This window comes from Taeniopygia guttata, chromosome 2 (assembly GCF_048771995.1).
Source record: "Taeniopygia guttata chromosome 2, bTaeGut7.mat, whole genome shotgun sequence".
NCBI lineage: Eukaryota > Metazoa > Chordata > Aves > Passeriformes > Estrildidae > Taeniopygia > Taeniopygia guttata.
In genome coordinates this window covers 128,429,006-128,448,826 of record NC_133026.1, presented here as the reverse complement: position 1 = coordinate 128,448,826, position 19,821 = coordinate 128,429,006, and the positions used below count along the sequence as shown (strand labels likewise).

General features: G+C 41.3%; 1 protein-coding gene across 4 annotated transcripts; it reads right to left on the bottom strand.

Annotated features, from left to right (window-relative positions):
- Window positions 1–1,076: 1,076 nt before the first annotated feature.
- LOC100224067 (RING finger protein 151) lies at window positions 1,077–19,812 on the bottom strand. 4 transcript variants are annotated; one of them, XM_030266428.4, is made up of 9 exons: window positions 19,675–19,812; window positions 18,144–18,218; window positions 15,352–15,465; window positions 14,860–14,936; window positions 14,184–14,407; window positions 12,795–12,934; window positions 10,903–11,065; window positions 9,582–9,702; window positions 1,077–8,619 (listed from the first exon to the last, which is right to left on the bottom strand). In XM_030266428.4, the coding sequence occupies exons 5-9, from the start codon at window positions 14,387–14,389 to the stop codon at window positions 8,386–8,388; spliced, it is 864 nt and encodes a 287-aa protein (XP_030122288.1). In that variant the 5' UTR covers window positions 14,390–14,407; window positions 14,860–14,936; window positions 15,352–15,465; window positions 18,144–18,218; window positions 19,675–19,812; the 3' UTR covers window positions 1,077–8,385. The 4 variants fall into 4 exon arrangements, with proteins under 4 accessions (XP_030122288.1, XP_030122287.1, XP_012427426.1 ...); XM_030266427.4 differs by lacking the exon at window positions 14,860–14,936 and having other exon boundaries at window positions 19,675–19,810; XM_012571972.5 differs by lacking the exon at window positions 18,144–18,218 and having other exon boundaries at window positions 19,675–19,809.
- Between the last annotated feature and the right edge of the window lie 9 nt (window positions 19,813–19,821).

The window sequence follows — 19,821 nt, the reverse complement described above, 5'->3', positions numbered from 1 at the left end:
TTAATGAATTTAGTTCTGTGACCCTTCAATACAAAGTGGTTCCTTTCATGGATAAATCCAGCATGAAAAAATGCTGTTTAAAACTCAGGTGTTACGTGGTTTGCTTTTTAAAATGGGATTGCTACCATGAGTAAATAACACTTCAAAGAAGTGTTCCACTTTGGTTTTGATACTCTGGCTAAAAGACATTTTCAAGTTTTGTTTCCTGACTGGAACACCAGGGAGTGGCTAACTTCAGAGACTCCTGTGCTTACTTGATGAGCAGAACAGCGGGAGGAGGGTGAGTGAGGCAGAAGAGATCTCCAGTGCAGCACGGAGAGACAAAAGGCACAGTTTGTGTGAGGCGTAAGGGTGAGACAAGTTGTGTGCATTGGGTTTTGCTTCTATAATCTTTAGCTGCTGTGCAGTCTGTAACGTGGCTGAGGGCCAGGTGCACATGGAGAGGTGTAGGAGATAAACAGATCCTGGGCTGGTCTCTGGTTGTGCCATGTTGGCTTTCAGCCTTCCTTTTTTTCTGCTGAGTAACTCCTCCATCAGGTAAGAGACAGTGTCTAGTCAGTGAAGACAGAGGACAGCATGGAGCAAATTCCTGGTAGAGTGTCCCATGTCCAGATTGCTCATGTTTAAGCAAATAAAACAGCTGTTTTTTGCTCTTCTTATATGTTCCCACCAGGGCTTTTGTAGTGGCCATAAAAAAACTTGCATTAGGGGTAAGATTCCTGCAGTTGATGGAGAGAATGAATTTTTCCCTTCTTGCCCTTCATTGTCCTATTATCTGTGCAGGACTGGAGTGTTGTACTCCAAGAATTCTCAAATTTTTGCAGCTGCTCATCCCGTTCAGAAACTCCCATCTGTGAGGTGGGAGGGAAACCTGGAGAAGGGGTGGTTTGAACACCTGCTTTGTTTATTGCTCCCTCTAGGAGGGGAAATGCCGCCTTGCCTACTCCAGGGCACCAAGCCTGGAATTGCAGTGCATTTGTGACGCCTGCGCTCTGCAGACCAGTGTACCTAAATGTTGCTATTCCATCTGATAAAGAGGGTAATCAAACTCCTGTACAGAATGAAGTGAACCAAAATTTTTAAATTATGGTGCAGACCCTTTATTAGTTCAACTTTTGTACAAAGTGTACTTCAAAGTGATACAAAGTGTTACCATTTCTTACACACACTAGAGATTAAGATCTGTTAAGTGCTGGTTTATCCTTGTGCATATAAAGGTAGAAAATGTAAATAGACTGGCAGCGACCCATAATGCTGGAAGACGGTTCAGTGTTTACTCAGTTAATAGAAAGTTGCATAGAATTGTAGGTCTTTTATAAAGGCATCTTCTGCGTGGTAAAATCTCCCTGACCTACCGTACTCCATCTGACACAGTACGGGAGAAAGGCAAGGCTAGTACTGCTCCTTGTCAATACTACCCAGCACTTCTAAGGAAAGCGGCAGTAGAGAAGCACCATGCCAGAAACATCCAAGAGGACAGCACATGGAAAATTTCATTTGCAAGGCTACCAATTTCTATAAATTGTAGGAACTGTTTACAACCAGGGACTATTAAAATGTTACTTCACACAAACACCTAAGAACAGTTCAGATCAAACCACTTTTGGCCAGTCAAAATACATCACTATAGCAAGTATTTTGCTGGACTGTGCAATTCCCTTCCCTTCTATGCTGTCAAGAAACTTTTGTATATACAAGTTCCACATACCTTATTTAACAACTTGCTCTGAGTTTTGTTTCTGAATCTCCCAGGCTTGGTACTGTGACATTGTGTACCCACCTACCTGTGGATAAAGAATTAATCTCCATTTAATTCTAATGCCTTGTTAACTCCCTGCCACATGCTGGCAGCTCACACTGGTAAGCTGGCTGGTGGCACAAGCTGGTGAAGCCACATCTCTGCTTTTGGGCTGAAGGAACAATCACACCACACTTGTTCTCTTTACTCTCCTTCTTCCAGCTGCAAAAAGCCAGAAGCAGCAATTCAAAGTACAACAATTTGCACAGTTACTGGTACACTTGGAGCAGCAGTTCCACTTGTGAGGAAATGGAACTGATTAAAGTGTGATTTAGTATGAGAATAGGAATACCAGTAATTCCATGCTGGAATCCTGTAATCCTCCAGTCTCATATAATGCTAAAGTATGATCGTGACTAGGAAGAATAATTTTCAAGTGAAAAGCTTTAACTTATGTCAAGTCTAGTACAATATTTGGAGTCTTAGTTTTTGTGAACAGGATTAACAGACTATTTGAAAGAAAAAATATCCCTTGCTGCTGCCAACTGCTATGGAAAAGCAGAAAGTAGATGAAATATTAACATAACGGGCTATTTAATGTCAGTCTAGTCAATTGTAAGACAGGTCAAATGATGATACTTCAGCAATGCCACCGTGTGAGGGGTTCATTAGCAGAGGAAAATCTGAAGTGCAGAACTGTTATCAACCCAGAGAAATGGCATAAAGCTTAAAGTCACCAGAGGGACCTGATGCCATTAGCTACTGTGTGCCTGTTTAAAACATCTCTGAAAGTGTTTCTTTGCCGCTAAAGGACACCCAAACTGACAGCCCATGCCAGCAGATGGTGGACCCAAAGCGTTGCCACATTTCCACACTGGAAGTTCAGACTGTCAGAGCATGATAGCACACCAGAAAATCCTTCATTGCCACCTTGGACACATTTGCTCATGCAGTTTCATGCCATCACTTAAAGAAAAGACAGCAGGCCAAATGCTAAGTAAACATTAAATAAACCCTATTTCCCATACTAGGAGGAATTTAGTCAGAAATATGTGGGTGATGTTTCTAAAGCAAACAAATGCAGAGATCCCATTATGGGGAATGTACAGGGCAGATAACTTACTTTCTTCTGTGGTCACAACAGAAAATGTTGGGTTACTACCCTCTGACTCAGGAAAGATGATCCAGCTCATCAAGTTCTAATGGATTTTTAAGTAATTTCTTCTTTACATTAGGCAAAGTAGATAAAGTCACATCACAACCACACAGTTACAGTACACAGAAAAGCACTAACTGAATCTAACAGCATTAAATGTGTTGTGAAAAAGCTTGGAAATAAGTGTGAATGCTGCAATAATGTCCCACAGAGCACAGACACTCACAGCTTGCTTGTTCAGAACACGAGAGTAACAGCATTCTCATTTTCTGCCTATTGCTTTAATACACACACTGACGTAAGTGAACTGACCACTGAACATTTAATGTGAATGAAGGTCTTCCCAAATTATAGCTACTGGTTTACTGTTTTAGATTGTTAAATATGGCTGCTTAAGAGATGTGCTATGGCATGAACTGGTGAGATTGCTAATGCCCCAAATACTCTCAATTACTTTACAGAAGAGCTATTTATGTCAGTTTTTAAATACACAAGACCAGTTTTTAAATACGTAAGACCTGAATATGTGCACAACTGCCTCAGAGGTACTAAAGAAACAGCAAGTTAGAAGGATTTATTAATGCCCAAAATTCAGACAGCTCTGACCACAAATCTCCATAATGTAGACTGTGTGCTAAAGAAGGTTACTGCCTCTTTGGTTATGCTATTAGCTATAAAAGCATTGCTCTGAGTGACAGCAAGGCATGCACAGTAATGCAGTTGCTTTCTAAACTATAAAAGTAACATACAGGTGGTCGAACCTGCACACATTTTCCTGAGCCTCCAAAACTGATTTAATACATTCAGTAAACAGAAGGCCAGATATCTCTGTAGTTAGTCCACTGATGAGCTGAGAATATGGCTTAGTTATACCACTGAAAGCAACATGAACAGGCTGTGTAAAAGTTTGGAGAAAGTCTTGGAACAGATTTCTCACGCAGTGCTTACAGATAAATGTAAGACTCCTTGATTTGTGTGTCTGTTAAAAAATCCTATTGCAAACTTTGAATCATAGAATCATCAAGGGTGAAGGAGACCAAGTTCAACTGCCAACCCAGAACTAGCCCTGCAACTCCCAAAACCACTGCTCAGCCCCAGATCCTGACAACTCTTCAACACCTTTAGGGATGGTGACTCTACCAGCTCCCTGGGCACCCTATTCCAACACTTGACCACCCTAACAGAGAAATTTTTTTTCTAACATCTAATCTGAATCTCCTCTGTCTGAGCTTAAGGCCATTACCTCTTATCCTCTCACTACAGACACAGTAGTAGCGACCAGTCTCCACCCTGCTATACTCTCCTCTCAGGGAGTTGTAGCAAGTGAAGAGGTCTCCCCTGAGCCTCCTCTTCTCAAGACTAAACAAACGCAGCTCTTCCAGCTGCTCCTCACAAGACAAGCTTTCTAGACCTTTCATGAGCTCTGTTGCCCTTGCTGGACACGCTTCAGCATTTCAAATTCCTTTTCAAAGTGAAGGGCCAAAACTGGACACAGCACTTGAGGTGTGGCCTCACCAGTGCCAAATACAGAGGGACAATCACTGCCACACTATTTCTGATACAGACCAGGATGTCACTGGCCTTCTTGGCCACCTGGGCACATGTTGGCTCATATTAGCCTGGTTGTCAACCAGCACACCCAAGTTCCTTTCTGCTCTCTCAAGCCACTTTGTCCTCAGCACTGCATGTGGTTGCTGCAACCCAAGAGCAGGACCCAGCACTTCGCCTTACTGAACCTCGTGCACTCATCCTTGGCACACTGATCAAGTCTGTCCAGGTCTGTCTGCACAGCCTTCCTACCCTTGAGCAGATCAACACTCCCATCTGACCTGGTGTTGTCTGCAAATTTACTCAGGATGCACTCAATCCCCATGTCCAGATCATTAATAATGGTGTTAAACAGGACTGGCCTAAATACTGAGCCCTAGGGAACACCACTAGTGACCAGCTGCCAAATAGACTTAACTCCATTCCTCGCCACTCTTTGGGCCTGACAACCAGCCAACTTTTTATCCATTGGAGAGTCCATCCATTCAAGTCCCATGCAGCCAGTTTATCTAGGAGGACGCTGTGGAAGATGGTGTGAAATGCTTTACCGAATCTAGATAGACAACATCTACAGCCTTTCCCTCATCTTCTCAGCAGGTCACTTAGTCATATGAGATCAGATCAGTCAAGCAGGACCTGCCTTTCTTCAATCTATGTTGTCTGGGCTTGATCCCTTGGTTGTCCTGCATGTGCCATGTAATGGCACCCAGGATGATCTCTTCCAGAACCTTGCCCAGAGCTGAGGTCAGGCTGACAGGCCTGTAGATCCCCAGATCATCCTTCCAACCATTCTTGTGTTACATCTGCTAATCTCCAGTCAGCTGAAACTCCTCCAGTTAAGCAGGACTGCTGATAGATGATTTAAAGTGTTTTGGCAAATTTAGAGAATTCACAAAATCACTGGGTTGGAAGAGACCTTCAAGATGATCGAGTCCAACCCATGCCCTAACACCACAACTAAACCATGGCACTGAGTGCCAGTCTTTTTTTAAACACATCCAGGGATGGTGACTCCACCACTTCCCCGGGCAGACCATTCCAGAACTTTATCACTCTTTCCATGAAAAACTTTTTCCTAATATCCACCTGTATTTCCCTTGGTACAGCTTAAGGCTGTGTCCTCTCATTCTGTCAGTTGCTGCCTGGAGAAAGAGACAAACCCCCACCTGACTACAACCACCTTTCAGGAAGTTGTAGAGAGCAATAAGGTCACCCCTGAGTCTCCTTTTCTCCAGGCTGAACACCCCCAGCTCCCTCAGCTGTTCCTCACAGGGTTTGTGTTCCAAGCCCCTCACCAGCCTTGTTGCCCTCCTCTGGACGTGCTCAAGCATCTCAATGTCCTTCTCAAACTGAGGGACCAGAACTGGATGCAGCACTCAAGGTGCAGCCTCACCAGTGCCAGTGTGTACTTTTGCCAGTTCCCTCATTACTCTGGGGTGGATCCCATCAGGGTCCATAGCCCTGTGAGTGTCTAACTGGCACAGCAGGTCACTAACCATCTTGTCCTGGACTATGGGGACTTCACTCATCTGTCCATCAACAACTTCCATCTCAGGGAGCCGGGTATCCTGAGGACAACTGATCCTGATATTGAAGACGGAGGAAAAGAAGGCATTAAGTACCTCTGCCTTTTCCTCAGCCCCTGTCACTACACCACCCTCTGGAGTCAACTAATGGTGGAGACACTCCTTGACCCTCCCTTTGCTGTCAATGTATTTATAGAAACTTTTTTTGTTATCTAACTGTAGTGGCCAAATCAAGTTCTAGTTGGGTTTTTTCCCTTTCAATCTTCTTCCTACATGACCTTGTGATGTCCTTACAGTCCTCCCAAGTTACCTGACCATCCTTCCAGAGGTGATATATTCTCATTTTCTCCCCTAAATTCCAGCTTAAGTTCTCTGTTTAACCATGCTGGTCTTTTTCCCTGACAACTTGTCTTTCCACACTTGGGGACAGTCTTCTCCTGAATATTTAACAATTCCTTCTTAAAGCACATCCAGCCTCCCTGGACTCCTCTGGCCTTCAGGACTGACTCCCAAGGGACTTGGTCAATCAATGTTCTAAACAGGCCAAAGTCTGCTCACCAAAGTCCAAGGCAGAAGTTTTGCTGCTGCCCTTTCTTACTTCACCCAGCACAGAAAACCCTAACAGTTTGTGGTCACTCTGCCCAAGATGGCCACTGACCATCACACCACCAGTCTTTCTTTGCCCACAAGCAACAGGGCCCCTCCTCTGTTAGGCTCATTTACCAGTTGTGTTAGTTAGAAAGCTGTCTTCCACACATTCCAGGAACCCCCTAGGCTGCTTCCCTTCTGCTGTATTTCCAGCAGACATCTGGCAAGTTGAACTCACCCATGAGCACAAAGGCTGGTGACTGTGACACCTCTGCCAGCTACTTGTAGAACGCCTCATTAGCCTGTTCCTGGCTGGGTGGCCTCTAACAGACTCGCAACAAGAAGTCAGCCCTGCTGACCTTCCCTGTGATCCTTACCCAGAGGATCAACCTTGTCATCTTCATCATCAATTTCAATACAATCAGAACACACCTTATTGTACAGTGCTATCCAACCACCTCTCCTGCTTCACCTGTCTCTTCTAAAAAGCTTATCTCCAGCCACTGCAGCACTCCCATGAGGTGAGTCATCCCACCATGTTTCTGTGATGGTGACAACATTAAAACTTTCCTGCTGAACAACAGCTCCTCCTGCTTGCTGCTCACACTGTGTGTTGGTGGAGATGCACTTTAGCTAGGTCAATGGTTTTGCCTGCATCACAGGCCTGCCACCCTAGGTTCATCTCTAGTGATCCTCCACTTTCTGAGGTGCGTTTGACTGGTACATTTGCCTCAGGGGAGGTGGAGAATGGCTCTATCAGTCAATCTCTTCCTCAGATGCTCTAATGTCCCCTAACCCTGCCACCCCTCCTTTCAGTTGTACTGCTAAGCAGAGCAGATCACTGACCTACTCGCACTCACAGAGGTGTTCTGTTACTCTCTGATGCCAGTGCCTGCTTGAGCACTAGCACAGATGTCTGAAGCCCAAGTGACTGTGCAAATATTCATCTCTTGTGCATACCAAGTAGCCTTAAACCTGCCACAAGAAAACTAAGAACACTCTAGGTATCTATATATAAAGACATTGAGTACCAAATGAACTGGTCTTATGCTTAAAAGATTCTGTAGAAATACCTGATACTTTCACATATAAAAGCTTCAAATTTTTAAGAAAGAAGCAAATCCATTCCCACAAACTCAAAGTTATTCACACATCTGTTTAAAGGATTTTAGGTTATTCTACTACCTTGGGCTTTAGTATTAGTCTTTTAAATGTGTTATCAGCCTTGGAAATGAGATGAAGCTCTAAAGCAACAGTCAACCTCACCCAAAGCTGTTACATAGTAGACGAATTACATTTTAAAGTGCTTGCTTTCTACCTTTGAAATAAGACCTTCTACAGACTACAAACAAACCAAATCTTGTTAATTTCTATTACTGACTTACTAATTCTGCTATTCACTTTCCCCCAAATTAAGTACATCTCAAATGGTCACATTTGCTTTTTTGTTTCTAACAGGGATACTGAAATAGTTTTTTCTTCCTGGTCCATAATAGTCTGTGTCTTTGACTTTAAAAGGCTGTAGCTTTCAGTCTTGAAAGATTCCTGTAAGTGGTACAGTAAAGAAAGAATAAATCAAGTCTCCTTTCCCTTTTTATAAAAACATCAACTAAAAATATGTCTTCCAATTACTGGTTTTAATGACCAGTATACCCTCAGGAAAAAGATCTTCTGTTTGTTTTTATAGCCCCAAAGGAAATACAGTTGTAATTCAGACTTCAAAAAAACCCAAGTAAATCAGAAATTATATAAAGTTTACCAATCATGCAAAGAGAATAGTTTGCCAGAAGCCAATATTTGAAGAAAATGCTTTCTGAGTTTAGTACTATTTAGATAACTGTAACTTCCCTGGGTTTTCTTTTAACACTCTCTAGTCGTGTCAAAGGACGGAAATTTGACTTCCTGCTTCCCTCTGTAGTAGTCAATCTACAGTCCTTCTGCAGCCCCTTCAGCAGCTCCATTAACTCCCGTTTTTCCAGCTCTGCCTGCTCCAGCTCCTGGCGGTGCTGTCTCTCTGCAGCCATCAGAGACCGTACATCTGACATCATTCGTGACATCTGACTCTGAAATGCAAATACAAATTTACTGCAAGAAACAAACCCTCTTCTAATGACAGTGCAGTGAAGTCGAACTGGCCATGCACATAGGGTGATGGAGTCTTCAGAATAAAAACCACTAAAATAATTTTTTGATAGTGCAACGAATGTAAACAATTTGAGACACAATCCAGCATTCATCCTGTGGGATGGTCTTGTTCTAAAGATTCCAGTATGTTTTTCAAAAATATTTTGTTTCTGTATTTTGTTTCTTACAAAGTATGATAAGAAACATACCTTTTACTCACTTGCTACCTTTATTTTCTATTTTAAGAATCCAAACAAAAGATGGTTGTGGTTTTGTTCAGATACACTCTTCAAGGATTTAACTCAAAATCCAGTAAAAATAAAAATGTAAATGATAAAATTTAAAAAAACTTTATAAAGCTTTTCAAAACTATTGTTTTAAAAATTGTTCTGTGATATAATAAAAAGAGGATGAATAAAAGGATAAGACAGCCTTGCTTATTACTTGATGAAGTTTACTGCGAACCTTTCTAACCTTCTGACCACGGTGCAAATACCACTGCTGGCAGCAGGGCTCTGCGTCAGCTCTGGACTAAGCCACTTTGAACAGCAATTAAAAATTGAGCTGGATATTTAATTACATTCAGTTTGTGATGTATACTCTACATTTAGACACTGAAATCAGTTTCAGATTTATCTGTTGAAAATGTTACACATAAACAGAACATGGATGGACGACCTAGCTGAGCTCCAGTGAACCTGAAGCAGATAAACCATAGGAATACAGCATCCAGTCTGCTTCTCCACAGAGCTAACCTGGCAAAGCTTTGATGGCTTTGCTTCCCATACTTAATGCCATCTTCCTCTGTATGAGACTTTATTTACAAAATAAGAAACTGCTACAGGAAAAAGCAAAAAGCTAGACTGTTAAAGAGAGGGAAAAAAAAAAGGATTGTATTTACCTTTAGTTCTTCAATTTCATTTTGCAGAATACTCTCTTTTTGGACCATATGCCTTCTCTGTGAATCTAACCTTGACTCCATCTCATGTTTTGCCTCCTCCACTCTGCAGATCATTTCTGACCTAAAAAGTTTATTTCTCCTTGTTACATCTTGTAAGCAGAGAAAAGAATGATCTTCAAAATCCAGAAAGCCTTCTTGCAGCCAAACAGACTGAACTGATTCCCATCAAGCTCTACAGGATGTCTCTGTAGAGACATGATTTATTAATTTAAAATAAAAAAAACACAATAGTATAAAGAAGTGCATTGTGTCCAGGGGCATTAAAGTTCCCATGACGAACCTATAGAAGGACAATCATATCATATTCCTCAAATAATTCCAAGAGCTCAAGAAGGTGCATTTATGACTTTCCTGCTGTTTGCCTACAGTATGTGCTTGCTGAGTGTTGTGAAATAGAGGCAGCCAAGATAAAAAGTCAGAATCCTGTAGTACTGCTAAATACTCTTTTTCAATCTAAATGATTCCATGATTCTGTGTAATCTCCACTTTTATGTTGGACTCTAAATGAGAGTGTGCAGTAAACTGTTACAGCCTAGTCACTCACACAGCTCCACAGCCAAAACCAGACAGCACTACATGAACCTTTTGAGTTCAGAGACCAGGTAGCAGAATCACTTGTGTCTCAATGCATTTAAACTATATTTGAGCTTTGCTTCACAGCAGTGCTCAAAACCACAACACTTATGAGCTGAAATATACAAATGGGAAGGAGCATGTGGGGGAAAAATAAAAGTACAACTGGAATATAATGAAAAGGGAAAGCTACAGAAACATACATAAAAGGAAAACAAGGATGCTGGTAAGAAGAGTCATATTCATTGACTGTTAATCTACCAAACTTTAAAAAAAATCAAAATTAGACCTTCAGTGGTTGAATCTACCTGTACCTGCCAAAATAAGATTTTTAGCTTCTCAATCTGTAAAAACATGAACTAAATACAATTATTAAATGATGTGACTTTGTCTCTATAACAGGCCAATGGAAAAATTAAATTGCCACCTTCAATAAGGTTGCAGTTCTGTTCAACTGTAGGCAATGGTATTTTAAGATTTATAGAACTTGGAAAAAAATGCCCAACAATAAAAGAATCAAAACAGCAAGAATTTAAATTCTATGCTGACAGGTAATAAAATTCTGGCCCCAAGTAATTAATGGACCATTTAACATCTACCAGAATCCAGTGCTAGTATTTCAAAGTGCTTCATGCAGTGACTTGAAGCCCAGCCCAACGAAGACACGAGAGAAAGAGAAGCTTGGTACCGAAGCAGCTCCAGCTCGGTCCTTAGCTCTGCCACACAGTTGTGCTGCGTGTCCTCCGCGCTGAGGATGGTGTAGCCACAGCCGTTGGGGCACTCCCGGCTCCGGAACTCGCACACCGCCAGGTGCCCGTCCAGGTTCCGCCGCTCGATCTGCACGGTACAGCCTGAGCAAGGGGAGCAAGGCAAGACTGTCAGCTACAGCAAAAGCAACTTGAGTCATCCAAACAATCCCTCAAGAAAGGAAGCTGAGAGAAGTGACTTCTTTAGGATGTGAAATATGGCAGTTACACGCACAGAGCTACTAATTCAACGCTGTGAAGAGGTCTTATTAAGATACTTAAGCACTAATTGAACATACTGAAAGGTTGGAAGGAGGTATTTTCTGTAAAATCTTCTATTGCTGGTCTGGCATTAAATCAACTTCAGTAATGACAATCCTGATGCCAAGCTAAAACACTAGCAGCTTGTCTGTGCTACCATCATAGATGGTAATGACTGGAATTTACAAAGAATACATATATGTAAAAAAAATATTATGCTACCAAACTCAGAGAAAAGTCCAAAGATGCAGTAAAGAGAGATGTGAGTGAGATGGAATGTAAACTTGTTTTCCAGACAATTTTTTGGTCTTGTCCATAATGTGCTAGATCATAGTAATAAGTTACAGGATTTATTTATGAACATTTAATAACTCATACAATGATAGAAATATTTCCACAGAAATTCTAGGATACAAACTTTGCAGTTTGGTAGTAATTAAAAGTAAAATGTAAAGAATAAAGAATAAGTACTACATAAATTATTGCTACATTTAGGAAGCTTGTAGTTTAATTGTTGAGGCTCACTTTCTTGAAATACTCACTTGCATTTAATTTGAAGAGAATATCAACTTAAGGAAACTGAAACAACCGAATATTGACACTTCCCAACAATCCATGCCAGAAAATGACAAATGAGTTCTCTAGAAGAGCTTTACTAATAAATATAATGATTTGTAATTGAGGTATTCAAAATATACTCCATGTATTCTTGGGAAAGAGTTCAAGAGATGTAAGAGCCTTCACACCCCAAACACCAGACACCCAGTGTGATGTAAAAACATAAATCTGTAAAACACTACTATTTCTGCAGGAAGTAGAACAGGTGAATCAATCATCTCCAGAAGTCACTTCTGAGAAAAATTGTAACTTCTAGCAGAGCAATTCTAGTACCTTAATAATATCATAATTAATTACAATGGCAGACTCAACTACGCCCTTAAGATCATTAATTAGATTTTAACTTTATCTAGGAACAGACAACATTTCAAATTAATTCAACTGGGAAAATTTAACAGTATGTTCCTTTTTAGAAGTATGTTTTTTTCTCAGGAGGTGTAGCCTTGCTTTAAACAAAAACCTCAACATGAACAATTCTAACTAGAATTTAGCTGAGAATATTTCTTATTTCCAAGATATGTTCTTGCTAAAACTATGTCACAGAGTTGGCAGCTGCACATGCACGAGGCAACCAGTTGTTTTATAAATAAATTATTATCCCTAAGTCTTTTGCAGGGGCTACTGCATTCATTCAAACATCAAAACATGCAGTCAGAACTGGAAAACAAATTCATACTTGACAGAAGGTGAAACTAATGCACTATTAAATTTCCATACATTTGAAGCTCATCATATTAATTTTGGTTCGTTTTTGGATAAGAAACAGTTGCTAATCATCATGACTGCCATAAACTGTTACTATATTTTGTTCAAAAACACTACTTTAAAGAGCAGATCAGGCAAAGCTTTGAATTTCTGTTAGAAAATAATGACCATTATTGCAGTTCTGTCGATGGGAAGATGACAAATGTGTTTGTTTAATATGAAGGATTCAACTTCTTTGTATGTTACTCACCAGCATTGGAGCAAGGTATCTGACTGTACTCACACTCCCTTTCATGCCTGTCTATGGATTCCAGAGAACAAACCATTTCACAGCCATACTCTCTATTTCTGCAATGGAGCTGAAGACGGTTTAAATCATTTTTCATATATCTACATGCAAAGAAAAGAATTTGCTCTTAAATCTGGGAACATTATTGAAAAATTTGTATTTTCAGCTTTTGGGAAAAGAAAGCAAGATTCTAATCTCCTAATCACATTTCCTAATCACAATTAGGATTCCTAAACACAATTAGGAAAAATTGTAAGTAGCTGAATTTATTTATTTTTTTAAGAATTCAAGTGACCATATCAGAAAAAAAGCTTGAAAGAAACACTGTTAATGAAAAATTCAGTCTCTAAATCTAAATGTGCAAATGAAATCTTTATTTTTGAATAATTTGTAATTGTGACCTTTCACTGGCTCAGCAGATATTATCAATAACAAACACCAGGGCCATTAATTTGCCATTTAAATTCTGTTTCTAAACATGCCAGACTAAAGGACTGCAGTGAGTACAGATTAAAAAAAATAATCTAAAAATTAAACTCTAGTGCTCTGTCTACACTATAGTTAACTTCCAGATAGTAAAATCTCATGAATGAAAAATTATGTTATAAGTGCTAAGAAAGTTAAATTTACTGTAGCTGGAGACTTTAAATAATAACTGCTAATCTGAGCAAAATTAGATAATGCAGGTGTTAAACAGCAAGCTGTGTCTACTGTTGAAGCTGTTTTGTTCTGACACCAGCAGGAATTAACCGTTTAAAAAACAACAGCTTGTTTGGGAAAAACCAACAACAATCATATGGTCCAACTGCCTGACCAGTTACCTAAGGCACTAGTGAGAACAGCCTGCTTTACATGACAAGGTGGTTCACAACAGGCATTCATATGTCTAAAGATCTTTTTTAGAAAGGATTTGAAGGTCAGAAATTTGGTTCATATCTCCAGGAATTGTTAATTACAAACCCCACTGCAGCATCTAAGACTGAAAAGAGGTATAGAGTGTGTAGTGACTGGCATTTGCTTGCTTTCTCTAAATTCAAGTATGCAAAAGTTTTGATGCCATAAAGGACATTCAGAATAATATTCAAACAGGTATCTAGAATCAGCATTCAAGACATAAAAAGGTGGAGAACAAACTAAGTGTCCTTTCAGTTTTGAAATCTTAACACCCCAGAAGTTAGTTACAATAAATAGAAAATGCTAATGTTTTCATGTAAGTAGTTGGTGTCTGCCACAGGCACGCTGGATAAAGACAGCCTGAGTGACAGTATCGACAGGAGATGAAGCTGTGCAAGCAAAACGGAGAAATCCTAAATTAATGTAATTTCAACACACACCAAGATTATTGGATACCTGTAGAGAGGTCGTAGCAAAGACACATCAATCACTTGTCTGTCTTCAGGGCAGTTACTGTGATGAACAAGCCACCCATGGATACAGGCAGTGCAGAAAGCGTGTTCGCAAGGAGCCTGCAGTGGATCTTCTAACACATCTCGGCAGATGGAGCACAACAGCCCCTCGTTAACATAGCCCACAAAGCGCTCAATATCATAACCCATGCTCTCCACACCTTCAACCTATTCAAAAACCCCAAACACACAGAAATAAAGCAATCTTTGTGCTGAATCTGTATGGGTAGATCCACAAAGAGGCCTGAAAGCAATTCCAAAAACATGGAGACCTTAATGTGAATAAAGAAGTGAATGTGTGAATGCAAACAAACATTTACACACTTCAGAAACTTACAGATTTAAGTGGGAATTTGAGACTTGTACTGCTGGATGTCAGAATCACAATTTTCATAAAGAAATTTTGAACTCTGAAAGCAAAGACTTTGGCACAGTGGAGCTGCGCTTCTTCTTAATGCTGTTATTGAACATAATTGTAGCAGCCACTGTGAAACAGAGTTTCTATTTACATGAATTCTACCTGAAGCAGAAACATCACAGAAGTTCAAATGCAAATGTTTGCTTTCCATTTTAATACCTTTCATTTAATGCCTAATAAACTTACAAAACAGTGTTCTAACCAACAATAGCTGTGGCACTTTCAGCTAGCAAAGAGTGGATTGATGAACTGCACATCACTTAAGATATTGCTTTCATACTGAAAAAAAAAAGATTCTCTACTCACTGTAGACCTCCATTTCAGAGGGAACAGCATGAAATCACTACATGATTAAAGGCATACTTAATATTCAGGAAGTAAAAGAAGCCAAAACTGCAGCTAACCCTGAAATCATAAAGAGCTACTGTCTTTTCCTACATGAGGCGTTTTTGAATGGATTTGAAAGCTTTGTGAAGAAGAACTAACGTACAATCTGCCTTCATCTAAATCCTATCATGAAAAACCTTGTGGAATTTGGTAAGACTCCACAGAACTCCCTTAAAAGAATAAGTTTTAGGCTCCAAATTGCTCCTTGACATATAAAGTTACTTCTGTAAACCCAGTGAGACTCATGAAAGAGGTTTTCATTAGTTATGAGGTTTTCTAAATAAAATAGAAAAGGAAGATATCTTACCTTTGTAGATTTTACTACATAGATATGTAGTTTGCCCAAATACTTCAGAAACAGTTTTCTGATCAGTAAGGCATGTAATGCTTCCTTCAGTTTCTCTTCACTGCTTTACTATGCCTATGAGAAAAATTAGAAAGAGTAAGGCTCATACAGTAGTGTTTCCTAAGTTACTGAGTCTATGTCTAACAAGCCAGCTACTAAATAGATGCTGTCCTAACAGCCCATTAAAACCAAGTTTTCCAAAGAAGGCCACTGAAAACCTACAATTCAACACAGGTGAATTGACTAGATTAGGGTGAAAATAATCACCAGTCTCTGTTTTAATTACTACTGATGCAGATATTAATCACAAAACTGTACACCCTGCTGATGATCAATTTTGAAGCCAGTTATCTTTGTAAGACTGAAGACAACAGAGTATTATTGAAAAGTAGCATCTGAAATCTGGTAAAATTATATTCCTCAAAAAGATGGAAGTTCCTTATCTACCTGTTCTTACCAATCATGACAGGCAGTTCATTTTAAAACAAAACTATTACAAGTTTGTTGTATTGACAGATATCATTGCTGTGTTGCATAACTAGGGTTGCTCACTTAAAACATCATAAAAGATGCCATTATTAAACCCCTTAAGTTATGCTAGAGGACTTAAAAGAGCATACATAGACTAGATAATATGAACTGTAAGCCTAACACTTTGCTTTGGTTTGGTGGATCCCAGAGGATTCTGCTTTTAGAAAACCTTCAAGGACAGATAAAAGTGCAAAACTACGTACTTTTACTGTCTTAGAGTTTCTGTTCTTCTGGAATTGGGGATGCTGTGAGCTACATTTTGCACAAACACTGCTAGTCCGTGAGGACCAAGTCTTCAAGACACTCTTCAGCACATTTTAGCGAGTTTGAAGACTAATGGAATGCAGGAAAGAGTATTTTTATAAAATGGGGAACAAAAATTTTATTTGTGCTTAATAGAAAAATGAAGTGCAACAGCAGCAACAAAAAATATACATATCATATACATATGTCTCTGTATATAAATATATATAGATGTATAAAGCCCCAGCCAAACTGAAGTTCAAATGAAGAGTGGATAGGAACTTTGAGACAAAAAATACAATCAAGGGGGATTCTTCAGGACATTTTGAAGATTCATGTCGAAGCAGCAAAACACAGTGCTGGAACCTTTCTCACAATGGATCTGGGACCTATGACAACAGCTGTTACTCAAGTCCCAGACTTCTTCCAGTAGAAGTTTCCTGACCTGAAGAACCAGAGATAGTTTCTTATCAATTTCAAAAAATGCACCTTGGTCAAGAGATAAGCAGAGGGAGAGCATCTGATGAATGTCATGCACTTAAGCAGTACAAATCACTTTATCCAGTATCTTTACCACAAAATGAGAAAATTTTCAGCTTCTGCTGATCTCCAGAAACTTCTCTCTTCTACATTTGACCTCGAAACTTATTTTCCCAATTCTACTACAATTCACCAATTGTCACACTGATTGCACCTAGAAATTATATTATTTTGTTGAGAGATGTCAGTTGCTTGCTTAAGCAAGTAACTTCTAAATAGATAGTCACTATCTAAATAGATAGTCACTTAGAATTACAATACTCTGTGATTTAGAATGCTGTTTGCTTATATCTACTTGCTTAGCACATTGGGTTGCTGGAAGCCTTAGGCTGAAAGCTAAGGATTTTTGTTGCCTAGACATGCTTTTGGCTGGAACTGAGTTAATTTCCTTAGCAATTTTCCCACTGGCTGCTACAGTGCTGAGCTTTGCCTTTAGAATGAAAAGAATGCTGCCAACACACCAATGTTTTAGTTGTTGCTAAGTAATGTTTATCCTAAGTCTAGGACTTTAATTTAGTTTCCCATGCTCTACCGGGGAGCAGGTGCACAAGTAGCACAAACCATAAGATAAGGAGCTGATGGTCATCAGCAGAAGTTGCAATTCAAGAACAGTTAATAGCTTGCCTGCATGGACATGGAGAGAGAATCCAATCAGCTGCTAGAAGATCCCAGACCAAAAATCACCACTGTAAGGGCTGTGTGAAGAGCATGCAGGGGAGGGTGCATAAATTGTAAGGGTATTATTGTGCAGAGATTTCTTTGTTTGTGAGACAAAGCACACAAACTGTGACATGCTATTTGCTCTTTATTGTTTCATGTGTTTTATTTTCCCCTGCAGTTCTGGACAAGCAAAAATCCCCTCCAGACTTCACAGGTATCAAGCAATTTTTCAACAGTTGTCATCCCACATTGTTTTTCAGGCAGACGCACATCCAAAACCAGCCTTGAGTTGTGGACTTCAGTGCCCTCAAACAGAGATTTGGTGTGGATATGGTAACAGGGCGAATACAGATGAGATGTAGTTCCCAACATCATCACATAGCTTGCTAAATGCCTGGCACTAATCAAAGCTATTCCACTGTGAAAGTCAGGACACTGAAATGAAATTAGTGACCTTCATTTTTGCATCTGCAGTAGCTTCTGATTTTTAAAAAAATGCTTCTTTTTCATGTGACAAAACAAAGCATAACTGTTTGAAAGGCTGGAGTGAACCACAACAGAACTACAGATGTGCATGGCTAAGAAAGCATTGTCAGAAACGCTGGAGGAACAGAGGCTATGCAGGGCCCAGGGACGAGGTGACACTGAGACATGACATTTCTTCAGCCTTTATTTTCACAGATCCTGCTATACAGAAGCAATATTTTAGTGTGTTTTTTGCCACTCTAACACTGTAAACCACTTCAAGCCAGCATCAGTGCCCAAAGGGGCAGACTCACCCCTTCAACTGTGACTGTTCAAGTGGTTTCTCAGGCACTTGATGTATCACTCTCAGTAACTGACCTGTTTTAAGACTGAATTGGGGAAAAAAATTAACTTTGGCAGTTTTATTATGATAGCTCAAGCCTATCTATCCAAAAGTTAATATGCCCCCCACCTCTCTCCACCTCCTCCTTTGAGTCAGTGAGAATATTCAATGTACCCCTTTCCTGAACTGGCTCATGCAACTCACCATACAGACAACCATACCCTGATTTAATTTCTTGTAGATGGCTCAGCAAAAGCTCTAGGAACTGCGTAAGCAGGGCATGACCAGGGATAAGGAACTGCAGCCAGGGCAGAAAGGAAAGCAAGACAGACAGCAGCAGTCTGTGGTCAAGGATGCTGAGGGATGCTACTCCCTCAGCTCAGCTTCCTAGAGCGGTACACTGGGGAGCTGGATGGACATTCGTGTAAGAGAAAAGGAACAGAGGAGGGTAAGAATAAATGAACAGCAACAGCACCTTACACTGATGCAAAAACCTGATTAAAAAAAAAAAAAGCTATATAAAAAATATGAGGCAATTTAAGGCCTCTTCCAGGAACCACGTAACTACTATAGCTATTTTGACAAAGAACATTTTTGTACAACACTTGTCCTGCAAAACCTAGTCAGAACACAGCCATCCATGACCTGCCCTGCACAGACCAAAATCCAGAGAAGGGCAATGGAGTTGGTGAAGGATCTGAGCACAAGTCCTGTGAGGAGGGGCTGAGGGAGCTGGGGTTGCTTAGCCTGGATAAAAAGGCTCAGAGGAGACCTTTTGGACCACCTGAAAGGGGGCTGTAGCCAGGTGAGGGCTGGTCTCTTCTCCCGGGCGACAAGCAACAGGATGAGAGGCCACTGACACGGGCTGTGCCGGGGGGTTGCGTTTCAGCTTGGACTGCAGAATTGCTTCACAGAAAGGGTGGCCAGCCACTGGAATGGGCTTGATCTCAGAGGTCTTTTCCAACCTAGTCAATTCTGTGAGCACCTCCGCCCTCCCTACAAGCACCTTCGAGCACAAGGTGCAGGGCTGGGCTGACACCCCGAGCCAAGCCCAGGGTCAGAGGAGCCCTCTCCCTCGGAGCTGTGCGAGGGGGAATTGTGTACAAGGAACAGGGGAAAGGCCACCGGATTCGGCCTGGGAAGGCGCTTCAGGGACGGACAACGACCCTGATCCCAGAGCACAGAGCTGGCCCAGAAACATCTGGAGAAGCGACCCGACACCAAGGAACAGCACCTGCGCTGCCTCAGGCAGCGACACACACCCTCACAGCTGCACACACCCTCACAGCTGCACACACCCTTACAGCTGCACGCACCCTCACAGCTGCACGCACCCTCACAGCTGCACGCACCCTCACAGCTGCCTTTCCCACGCGGCGGCGCTGCTGCCGCCGGCCCGACATAGGGCCCCAACAACGCTTAGCACAAAGCCACCCGCCCCGGGCCCGCTGCCCCCGCCCGTCCCCCGCTGCCTCCGTCCGGCCCCGGCCCCGCTCGCTCACCCGCCCGCCGCCGCTCGCTGTCGCGCAGCCGAGCTTCCCTTTACGGCCGCTCTCGCTTGACGGCGGCGCGCCGGGCAGCCGCCCCGCCATGCTGTGTGTGGCAGAGGCCGCAGGCCGGCACTACGCATGCGCAGGCAGCGCCTCCCG